Genomic DNA, 12,310 nt, shown 5'->3' on the forward strand with positions numbered 1-12,310 from the left:
TGTAGGAGGAAGTAACCGTGTGAGCTGCATGACGTAACACCATCTTGTGTGAAATGAGAGAATAAAAATAAACTGAAGGAAAAGGAAGCAATGGACTTGAGTCCCGCACTGGGACTGGGACTAAGTGCTCTGTGATGTAATATTCTGAGACCCGCTCTCGGAGAGGACAGGTGGATTTTTTTTTTAAACGAGTGTCTAGCAGCTCTCGGTGTTACGTGGCCGATTTAGGCACGGCTATTTTTATTAGAATAATAAACGGAAGACTTTTTTCGGTCTAAGAATAGAGATCCCCATTTGCTCTCCCTCAGATCTCCTGAAGTCAGACTTCTTTGTCTCGTCTTCGGTCTTTTTTTTTTTGTGGTCTCACGGTGAACCTTGACAGCATCTCTCTCTCCCCCCCTTTCTGCGATTTCATTCCACTAACCAGCAGATTGTTTTTAATGTTCAACATCAAAGGCGCTCTGATCAGATTAGCATGAGATTGTGTTTTGGTGGTGGGTTGTAGTGTTGGGGGGGGGGGGGGGGGGGTTGTTGGGGAGCAACATCCCAGACAAGTCTTTTTTTTTTAATAACTGCCAGACAGACAGACAGACTTCGGAGACACTGTCTGTCTAACCCCAGTGCAGGCTGGGGTGATGATCAAAACCCCTCTCGTTTAATAGGTCACTCTGGTGTAATCTTAGCGTCTGACAGACAGGCAGATGACTCTTGTGTTATCTTCTTTTTTGGCTATGTCCTCGGCGGATGAGCATTTTAGATGTGTATCGCCTGGCCTTTGGTGAGAAGGTATGTTGATTTGCGGAGTGGCTGACTGTTCGTTGAACCCACCATCTATGGGCAGTAACCATCCCTAGGGTCTCTGTGTGTGTGTGTGTGTGTGTGTGTGTGTGTGTGTGTGTTTGTCTCTGTATGGATGTGTGTGTGTGTGTGTGTGTGTGTGTGTGTGTGTCTCTGTGTGTGTCTCTGTGTGTGTCTCTCTCTCTGTGTGTGTGTGTGTGTGTGTGTGTGTGTGTGTGTGTCTCTGTGTGTGTGTCTCTCTCTGTGTGTGTGTGTGTGTGTGTGTGTGTGTGTGTGGTAGGGGGCTGTTTCACATCTCCCTGTAATTATCCCCGTGTGGAATGGGGCCGTGCTGTGCCACATCAGTGTGGTCAGCGGGCCGAATGACAGAGCAGTCGCGCGCGCCCAAAACCGCTGGAACTCAAACTACAGAGCCGGAGAGCTTTGCACCAATCATCTCCACTCCACTACTGTTTGGAATCGCTCTCTATCGCTCCCCCTCTCTCTCTCTCTTTCTATCCCTCTTTTTCTCACTCTCTCTATCTCTTCACTACTCTTTCCCTACATCCAGTGATGTCTTATCTTTGCTTCCTCTCTCTCTTTATCATCTTTATCTATCACTCTCTTTCTCCCTCTCTCCCTCTCTCTCTATCCCTTCTTCACTCTACTCTTTCCCTAATTCCAGTCATCTCTTATCTACACTTCCTCTCTTTCTTTATCATCTTTATCTCTCACTCTCTCTCTCTCTCTCTCTCTCTCTCTTCTCTCTCCTTCTCCCTCTCCCTCTGTTTCTTGCTCTGGGTGTGTTTGTGAGAGGCTTTGCTCTCTCCTGTGTGTGTTGTCTTTGCTGTAATCTCCTGGTGAGGAGGCTATCATGGGAGTATTACAGGGGCAGATTAAAGGGGGAAATGACTACAAGGGCCCTCTGACCTACTATATCCAAACACTGGTGCTGGCGAGGATGGACAGGCAGAATGGGGACCCTGCCCCCACCACCACCACCCAACACAAACACACACACACACACACACACACACACACTCACACTCACACACACACACACACACACGCACACACATACTCGCACACTCACACTCTCACGCACACACACAGTCACACTCACACACACACACACACACACACACACACACACACACGCACACACATACTCGCACACTCACACTCACACTCTCACGCACACACAAACAAACAGTCACCAACCATTGACATAACACTTGATTTTATAAGAGGCCCCAGCAGTGCAGGGCTTTGCTATTTAATTAATACAAGGGAACAGTGAGCGCGTGGGTCAGGGACCCGGTCCAGCAAGAGGAAATCTCTCAGTGAAAGCGACACAAACAAACAGCAACAAAAAAAGAGAGAGGAAGAAGAGAAAGAGCTCTTCTTCTGAAAGGGGAGAGGACTTGGATGCACAGCCACAGTGTGGTGTACAGATTGCAAATTTCACCAGGAGTTATGTAGTGGATTAGCCAATTGTATGGATTACAGCGATGCCAGTCTGGAGATAGAGAGAGGGGGGAAGATAGGCCAAAAAACAGACTCTTTGGGTGGGATACAGAGAGCCCACTGCCTAAACCCTAAGAGACACACACACACAGACACACACATCGTTTTCATCACTGGCCATTGACCAGAGCTCACTCCTGCCCTCTGATGGTTTTGATCTGCAGTACAAAATACAGAGACATGCCCCAAACTGGAAACATAATTCACAAGATGTGTTTCTAACAGACTTAGTATTACAAATGATCTTTTGAAATGATTTGCCTTGCTAAATGATTTTTCTAAAACTGTGTCCGGTTGGCGGTAGTGAGTGCGTTTATCCAGGAAGTGTATTAGCGTGGCGTAAGATGGTTTTGTGGACGGCCAGACGTGGGCGTTTCGGAAGGATCAGTCTGCACTGCAGCAGCACATGAGAGACCCCTGGCCAGCATGGGCTGATGCACGGGCAACACTGAGGGCCCTTGTTTGAAGTGTTGTACACTGAGGCCGCTCACACACACACACACACACACAAATACACACACACACACACACGCACGCACAAATACAAAGCCCGGTCTCACACGGAGCTTAGCTGGTTATAGTAAGCTTTTGTTAGGAAACAATGCTTCCTTAATTCCGAAATGCACCCCACGTCGACCACACACACACATATACATGGAAATGTGCATATGGACCAATGACTGTATCCAGTCATTGGGACACACACACACACACACATACAATGTCTCTCTTCCTCTCGAGTGAACGATAATTCCAATTGATTAATTCCGATGGAGTTCTTGGGAAAACAGAGGATGGGAGTTGTGCGTAGTCTCAACAGATGCCATGCAGATCCACGCCCGCCCCTCCTCTCAGACTAAACGCGCTCGTTCCCTCTCCCACATGCCACGCTTGGCATGCGCACGTCGTCATTGATACCAGGAATATTTGTGATAGCGCCATTTGTGGAACGCTATCACATATTTTTGTCACTGTCACTTATTCTCCATCCTTTTATCCTTAATTTTACATCTGCTTTATTGATGTTTTATTGTCGGTTTTGTTTAGGTGACTTATGCTTACATAACAGAGCGAGTGTTGTGATGTGAGTGTCAGTGTTGTGTCTGGTGTTGTGTGTTGTAGCGTCTATCCTGGCTATAGTTCTCCCTTTTGGGAAAGAGATTTCAACCTAAATGGAGCTTGACCCGCTTCAATAGAGGTGTCGCTGAATGGGAACACAGCACAGGGCGGCCTGGCGCTGAATCTCATGGTCATTTAACAGCAAAGGAGAAAAACATTTCCCCTTTTTTTGTGTGTGCGTGGCACCGTTCTGTGGGCAGCGGGTAGAGAGCGAGGGCATCCTGTTTCCCTGTTCTCCTGAGGACGAAGGTGTGCTTGTCCGTTACGGCGCCCTGGCAACGGCTCTGGAACCGTCGGTACGCAGGTCAGCACACACGCTTCCATGCTGGCCGCTGTGGATGTGCGCCTTTTCATTCAGCTGATTTGGGGTCAGCCATCTCAGGAAGCTAGCACAGTGGAGACCACCGTTGGTGGGTCAGGCATTAGTAAGCCCACGCTGCTTGCTGTGTTCGACATGAATATGTCACAGAGCATTAATAAGCAGCAGTAATTACTCATCCTGCATCACATGCAGTCAGCTCTGTCACCAACAAAAGCAGGACATGGCTGGGATTTCAACTATGGCTTTCAGATCTGCAATAACAAGCAACATGACTATAACATAGTCATAACATATAACACAAGTGTTTGAAATCACTTTTCTTTATTTATGTGTTTTATGTTAAATCTGGCTAAAGGACATTCGAATGTTACAAGAGGACAGTATTCCTGTGTTTGTTGTTGATGTCATCTAAGTCTTGTCATAAGAGGCTTGTGTCTTCCTCAGCCCACACAGTGTCGTGTTTTGTTGTGAAACTGAAGCCTACAGTAGGTGACGGGGTTTCTTTGAGGTCTACCTGTGATTGTAATCCCAGTGGGGGTTTGGGGCAAGGAGGGGAGAGGGGTCATACTAATCTCTTGCACTGAGCTGATAACAAGGTAATCCCAGACAGAAGTCAGAGTCGAAGGGCTACAGCATGTCTGCGCCCCCTCCCTCTATTTCCCCCCCTTTCATTTCCCTGTCTTTCTCTCTCTCTCTGTCTCTCTCTTTCCTCTCCCGCTTGTCAGAGAACAGACCACACATGATCTGATCTTGAGCACCTCCATCTTCTCTCTCCTATCCTCCCTCCCGACGCCCCCTCCCCTTAATCAGCTTCTCATCTGGTCCAGGAGAGCCGCCGCAGCTTAGCTCAGGCTGACTCATAGGGGGCCTGAGGGTGGATATAGATGCAGTGTCCTGATAGGCCACTCCACACCCTCAGCATCCTGCATGAGGCTTTGAGTGAAAATGTAGCTCTAGAAGTCCACCAGTCGCTTGTCCTCTACGCCGCCTCTACGCAGCCTACTTCATCCATCACTCTGTTCTGTCCACGTCCCAGTTTCTCACCCTCATTCTTCTGTCTCTTTCATCCCTCCATCTGGCCTCCTTTTCCTTTGTCTCTCTCTCTCGCTCGCTCTCTCTCTCTGTCTGTTTGTCTCACATTTCTCTCATCCTCTCTTTCTCCAGGAATCCCCTTCCCCAAGAACTTCATCCAGATCTGTAAGAAGATCCTGTGCCGGCTCTTCCGCGTCTTCGTGCACGTCTACATCCACCACTTCGACCGCATGATCCAGATGGGAGCGGAGGCCCACGTCAACACCTGCTACAAGCACTTCTACTACTTCTGCACCGAACTCAACCTCATAGACCGCAAGGAGCTCGAGCCACTGGTGAGGGCCTGGACCGTGTGTGTGTGTGTGTGTGTGTGTGTGTGTGTGTGTGTGTGTGTGTGTGTGTGTGTGTGTGTGTGTGTGTGTGTGTGTGTGTGTGTGTGTGTGTGTGTGTGTGTGTGTGTGTGTGTGTGTGTGTGTGTGTGTGTGTGTGTGTGTGTGCCGAGTGCATGTGCGCATGCGTGTGTGTATTTCCATAATTACAGGAACCAGCATACCTCATTCTCACGGCTTCCCTGGGTGACTCATCAACGTAAATCCCTAGGTAGAATGATGTCATCTTAAACAGAATGGCCTGCATCAGTGTGTCTGTCAGTCTGACTCACTGCCAATGTCACCAGCCCAGTCATCACATATACTGTAAGATGGTGTGTAGACCAGACTACTGTATAGTATGTAGTCTATATGTACACCAATATGTCTGTATGCACACTAATATTTAGCCTGTGTCTGTCTGAGTACATGTATGAGTTTAGTGGTCAAGAAGCAAATCGGTATTAGGCCAGCTACATGCGTACAGTCAAGCTCCTACCACCTCTTTCCCTCCATCTGTTTTTCTCTCTGTTTTTCTCTGTTGCTCTCTCTCTCTCCCTCTCTCTCTCTCTCCCTCTCTCTCTCTCTCTTTTTCTCTCTCTCTGTCTCATACTCAGCCTAAGTCCTTCTGACCACCAGGGCTGAGAGCAGATTAAAAGCTCAGGGTCCGCGGCCACATCTGGCTCCACCTGCTGCCTGACCCCTGCCCCCCCTGCCCCGCTAGCCTCACGTGAGCGCACCCACCTCTGACCCCCCTCAGTCGCCGCACACTACTAGGCACACTGATCCGGCCTGCTTTAGTTGGACGCCTGTAATCTCTCAATGTGATACGGGATAAGCCTGTCCGTTCAACGTGACCGTTATTAGATGCTAAAACAGAGGGAGTTCTCGTGATGTCCGGCGCTGTCTGTCCCACCCCGCGATGCTGAAGCGCCGAGGGGAGACGTCGGACCGGTCAGTGGTGACTCATCTCCGTCCCTCTGTTCTCCAGCGATGGATCTGGACAAAAATAAAGCTAATGAGTTTTTGGAATCGGAGCCTCTTTTCTCGTCCGGCAGCCCAAGAGATTCCCATGATCAGACTTGGAACAAACAACTGTTTAACCATGACAGTGGGAGGGATATCAAGGAAGGGCAGCGCACTTCCATCTATTTGTGAAGATGGTCAAGCCCTTTCTGCGTAGCAAGTTTAGCCCATAGCCCTCTGTTATATATTTTTGTTAGCCTACAGTGGTACATTTGATAATATACTGTACAATGAGACTCATGCTGGACCTCTCACCTGTGAGATATTTAAAGCTAAAGAGTAGAAATAGCTTGACAGAAATGCACTAAATTTGACTTTGTCGAGGTTGACGCTAGCATTTGTAAGAAATATGTCACAGAGATGTTATAGTGTATTTAGCCATGTAACTATGACATTGACAAACAAAGATTCATCATTCCGCTAACAGATCTAGTTTAGGCCACAGATGGCTACATGGAAAATGGGCACCATTTGTAACCGTAGCAGCGCTAACAATGAGCCATCTTGCAGCTGAGTGGAGCGCATCATGAGCCGACATCATTATCATCCTCATCAGTAGAAGAGAAAGACTGAGGGAAGCCATCGGCCATAATGAGGATGAGTGCAGCCGGCTTTAAAGGACTCTGTTCTAGCAGAGAGAGAGAGAGAGAAGGAGAGAGAGAGAGAGAGAGTGGGATTCTGAAATGGCGCTTAGGGACCGTAGTTACCTCTAGGCAGGTTTATGGCCCTGAAGGAAACAGGAAGTGATAACTGTAAAGTGGTGCGGGTAATGATGTCACCGGTGAAAGACGTTTATGGTACATTTGGAGACATCCTCTCCTCCAGGAGCAGTGTGTGTGGAGTTGTTGTTTTGTGGGATTGTCGATAATATGCACAGTCTGTCTTTCAGTCAGTCCTCCTCCCTCTCTCTCTCTCTCTCTCTCTCTCTCTCTCTCTCTCTCTCTCTCCTCTTGTCTCCTTCTGGCATTCTCTCACTCACTTCATCCAGATGGAGGTTATAGTGTGTGTGTGTGTGTGTGTGTGCTCACGTGCACTTGTGCGCTTGCCCGTGTGTGTGTGTGTGCTCTGTCTGCGTCTGTCTGCCTATCTGATCTGTACCGTACCGTGACCTTGAGGCTGGCGTCTTGAGTGTGCCCAAGTGCCCGTGGCAAGGCTGAGCGGCGCTGGCTGCCACCCAGAGCTCCGCGGCGGGCGCCCCACACCTGAGCCGCTAGCGTGACCCACTGACTGCCTGCGCGCAGCGCCGCGGCCCCTCTGCTAATGGAAACATCATCAGGCGTTGACCTCATTCTTATTCAGAGCTATTTATAGGGAAAATTAGCTAGATGGGTTACATAGCGACATATGAGCTCTGCTTTTGTGTGATGTCTCTGTATTTTATGAAGAGAGAGAGAGCGTGAGAGAGGCATTGTGTTTGTTTTTGTTTGTTTCAGACTCAAAAGTTTGGGTTAGATGCAGTCTTAATCAATTAGATGATAGTGACGTACACGCACAACATACTAATAAGGAACTGCAATAAAGCACACATTCAGTGGTGACCACAGACGGACCACACAGACCACTCCTGTACTTCATGCTCAAGAAGCCATAATGACTTCAGGGAAGTCTCTTGGATTGATTTTCTGCAATGGAGAAGTCCCTAAAATGCACAGTTTAGTTTCACATTCAGATTGGTGGACTTTATCTCCTCCAGTTTAAACTAAAAGATTTCCATCTGTACTAATCACCCATCTGGACACCTGTGTTGCCTGAGGCCCCTCCCCCTCCCCCATTGCTGTGATGAATTATTGATCAACAGCTCTGATTAAACCATAAACGAGGTGGAAGGTGTGAAAAGGAGGTCGGTTACAGGGTGGCAGCAGCAGTGCGTGATTGACAGTTGAACTCCGGGTTGAAAACAGCAGCCCAAGTCCACCTCTGAGCGGGAAATAAGAGACGAGACAGCTCAAGTCCAAAAGTATCGATTGATGGTAGGCAGGTGTACATGCCTCTGACAATTAGAGTTTTTTTCTGCAATCACTAACAAGCATTTGCTTATTTTTAAAATACTAAAATACACAGGAACACACCGACATCTCAAAATGATGCCTAAACTGTGAGATCTGTGATTACATTACACAGAAGCTTCCACACATTGCTAGTAATCTGATAGAAAATGACCTGATTGTGAGGAGGGCAGAGTCTGCTCTCTCCCTCTGGGGGCAGATGTGGAGATGTGCTGTAGACTGGGGGAGTGAGAGAGGGAACATGAGAGTGGGACACAGAGGGCCAGAGTGGGAGATGGAGATGGAGACAGAGGAGAGACAGAGCAGGATTAGAGGGAGGAGAGAGAGGAGCGGTTATTGTTTTGGTGGTGTGGAATGAGAGCCTGTATTGTGATGTCTAGCTGTGTGTGTGTGTGTGTGTGTGTGTGTGTGTGTGTGTTTGTGGCTGACCCAGATGTGAGGACAAGCCTTGAGTGACCGCTTGCCGAACCCTGGCGAAACACATCTGCTCACCACCTCAGATGCAGTCTGTGCTGGGACACACACGCACACACATAGACACACAGACACACAGAAACATATTTGCACACAGTTTCACTCACACTCAATCATAGACACAGATCCACTGCACACATTTTTTCCCTTACACACACACACACACACACACACACACACACACACACACACACACACACACACACACACAAACACACACAAACACACACACACACACACACACACACACACACACACACACACACACACACACACACACACACACACACACACACACACACACACACACACACACCAATCAAAATGCTTTGCCTTTGTCTGTCCCACACACATGCTCACCACTGTCTCACCACACTCTCACACAGATGTCCATAGCATGTTCTCCACACTCCACACCTGAGTGCACTCAACTGAACCCAGTGGTGTGTGTGTGTGTGTGTGTGTGTGTGTGTGTGTGTGTGTGTGTGTGTGTGTGTGTGTGTGTGTGTGTGTGTGTGTGTGTGTGTGTGTGTGTGTGTGTGTGTCCTTTAGGAGACTGGCCCTCACACCTCACGCTCCACCCGCTCATTAGCACTCTTTGAAAACACAGCACAGATCACATGACATGGATATTATATTGTCCCCACTGATGCCCCTGTTTATATGGGGGTGCAGTGAGTTTCCACGTTTTACGGTTGCTGTCTCCACGTTTTACTACACTATGTAGTTTTCATTGTTTTTGTAACTGACCAATGGAGTTTTCAGGGCCCGTAGACTTAAAGCAGGACTAGAAATACAATGCACATTTGTGCACATTGCTTTATCCAGGTTAACATTCTCTAACATTTTTGTTTCTTTCTCTTTGTTTCTCTCTTTCTTTGATTTGCAGAAAGAGATGACCTCACGCATGTGTCATTGAACGCTGGTGGTACTCGCCACCCTTGAGACCACGCTTTGGAACCCCACCCTGTTTACAGGAGGTTGCCATGGAGACCAGCGGGAGCACCAGCAGCGGCAGAACTGACTCTAAACCTTGATGACATCATCAGGGCTCCGAGGGCCAGGAAGAAAACCTGCTGCCAGGGTTGAAAACATAACAAGCCCTTTAAACCAACCCCACACCCACCTTACCCCACTCTCCCACCCTGGGCATGGAGAGGGGCAGACTAATGTTTACGTGAATAAGCGCAACACCACCACCTACTGGTGAAATATGCACACTATTGTGCTATAAGGCTAATTTCCACAAGATGGCGATCTTGTTCCAACTATACTGTAGTTCGGCAAATTTGTGGTGAATCAGAGTAGTGGTAGAGGACCATTTGCCTGCTTCTGATTCTTCAAGCTCTGCGTTACTGCTGATTCTACTACATCCTCACTTCATAACATGTTTTTTACTTTGGTCCAACTTTTACATTGTCTCTTAATTCCTGATTTTTTGGTTTTTTTGCAATGATGTTGTGGACTCCTTAGTTTATTTTTTTAAACAAATTGATCTTCCTACTAGTTTTCACAAATATTTTACTACTTCTATGTGTTTATAATTTACTTGAGGTTTTTGGAGTGGAGACTGCCAAACTGAATTGTCAATATGATTTTCCTAAAGTCAAGCTTGTTTTAAGTGGTTGGCCATCGCCTGTGTACTGATAGGGGTTTTAACTAACTGACCTGTTAAAGTTGTCAGGATGTTTGGACCTGCAGTGAGACTTTTGGTCATTCTCTTTTTAATCATTAGAACTCGAGAACAAAGAGCATTAAGGTTAAATGTTCGATTCCTGGGGTAAGCAGTGTTTGCAGTGCAGTAGAATGGTACGCAACAGGAGAACTCTGTCACTGAGAGGTGGAGCAATGTATTGGTTCCAGAACTTTTTTGGGGGGGTCTCTTTTGGTCACTAAGTGATTCTTGGTAGCGTAAGGCAACATGTACCGACATGTTTGTGTTGTCAACCTCTGTCCAGGTCTTTGTCTATGTGGTGAAATAAATTGTAACTTTTTTGTTGTGTTGCTGCTTGTCACATCATGTCAGGTGTGATTCAACAGTTCTGTTGATATTTCAGTACAATCTCTCTGTGTGTGACCAGTTGTTTAATTAACAAGACCACACACAGAAACACACACACACACAAACACAATGTGTTTCAGTCTCTGCAAGCTAACCAAGTGTGTAGCATTCCTGAAGTGGACTATCATTAACAACACTGACATTTTGCTTTCTCTTTTTTCATTGGTTTGTTGTTTCCTGTAAACTGCAGCTTGAACACCTCTGTCTCTTCATACGTCAATCTCTTGTTGTACACTAAAAGATGTTGATGATTCTATGTAAAGCGTACAATTGAAGCAATAAAGAGTGTATTTTGATTCAACATGGTTGCAGTTTGCTATTTGTTTGTGAGAAAAACCTTAACTTTTTTTGTCCATTTTGTATCATGAAGTTAACACTAGGTGGTGCAACTGGCCAGGTCAACATGTTCTCTCTCTCTCTAGTCCAGTCTGCACACACACACACACACATACACATACACAGTCTTTCTGTCTGTTTTTCACTTCTATTTGTCTTACCATCTAACTATGTAAGCTTCTTAGAAGGGTCCACTCTTCATGATTAAGACTGGGGCAGAGAGAGCATGATACCCAAATGTCCAAAAAGATCAGCCTACATGTAATCCCTCAGGGGTAGATTTAATTCCCTTCTGAGAGTCAGATTAGACCCTTGAGTTTACCCTCGCACAGTGCAGTGTGAAACGCAGAGTAAGAGGTAACTCGCGAGTAATCTCAGATTTTGGCCCCTTGAGCTGTATATAAGGAGTCCGTATCTCTACCTATCATGGGCCAAAACATGAGCCGGAGCCTGCCAGCTTCTCCGTACAGCAGTAGCACGGCAAGCACTCAAGAACTGATGCAGTGACCTCCAGAGGACCTCTTAAGTCCATCTTGCATCTTCAGCAGACATACTGGACCAGTGGCTCTGTGTATTTTAGAAACACTATCCTTGCGGTTGCATGCCCTAGCAACTGAACCGCACTGCACTTGAGATCGCACTGAGAAACACCAAGGGGGGGACCATGCTTCGTCCACTGCTCTGTATAGAAGTAGACAACTGGCAGCGGATTGACCAGTCGGTGTGCTGATTGCCCTCCTTCGTGGCTGCGCATCATGGAAGAGAAGGTGCCGTCGGGGCCGCCGGTGTGCGTCCAGCTCCTGTCGGTGGTGGCGCTGGTGTGCTTCGGCCTCTACTGCCTGGTCAAGGCCGTGTCCTTCGGCTTCTTCAACTGGTGGTACATCCTGGGCTTCGCCTGCATCGTGGCCACGGCGCTGGCCTCCTTCCGCATCTACGAGGTGTGCATCATCATGGCCCGCCGCGAGCTGGCCGAGGCCGAGCCCTGTGGTCAGGCGCCCTTAGTGTGAGAGACGTCGCTTCACACCGAGAGTCCAGTTGATGCATGAAGTTGGTCAATCACTACAATCAGTGATCAGTCTCACTGAGTCCCTCAGTGACAAACCAGTAGGAAGTTTGAACACTATGTCTTGGATATCTACACAAGGTGGTGGGGGGAACAGTAAGCCAGGGAAAGACTGCTCTAGGACAAAGAGAAATCTCGGAACTGGAGGGGACTTTTGTGAATCTATCCAAGCCTACTTGTCTAGCGTTAAACAAAAGT

General features: G+C 47.6%; 1 protein-coding gene across 2 annotated transcripts in view; it reads left to right on the forward strand.

The window, feature by feature from the left end:
* Nucleotides 1-11,014, forward strand: part of LOC134100950 (MOB kinase activator 3B) — a 33,288-nt gene extending 22,274 nt beyond the window's left edge. For both annotated transcript variants that reach the window (XM_062554453.1, XM_062554454.1), the window contains exons 3-4: nt 4,910-5,112; nt 9,541-11,014. In XM_062554453.1, coding sequence (XP_062410437.1) covers nt 4,910-5,112; nt 9,541-9,570 — 233 coding nt within the window. In that variant the 3' untranslated portion in view covers nt 9,571-11,014. The remainder of the gene's footprint in view (nt 1-4,909; nt 5,113-9,540) is intronic.
* Nucleotides 11,015-12,310: the final 1,296 nt, after the last annotated feature.

Source organism: Sardina pilchardus, chromosome 14 (assembly GCF_963854185.1).
Source record: "Sardina pilchardus chromosome 14, fSarPil1.1, whole genome shotgun sequence".
NCBI lineage: Eukaryota > Metazoa > Chordata > Actinopteri > Clupeiformes > Clupeidae > Sardina > Sardina pilchardus.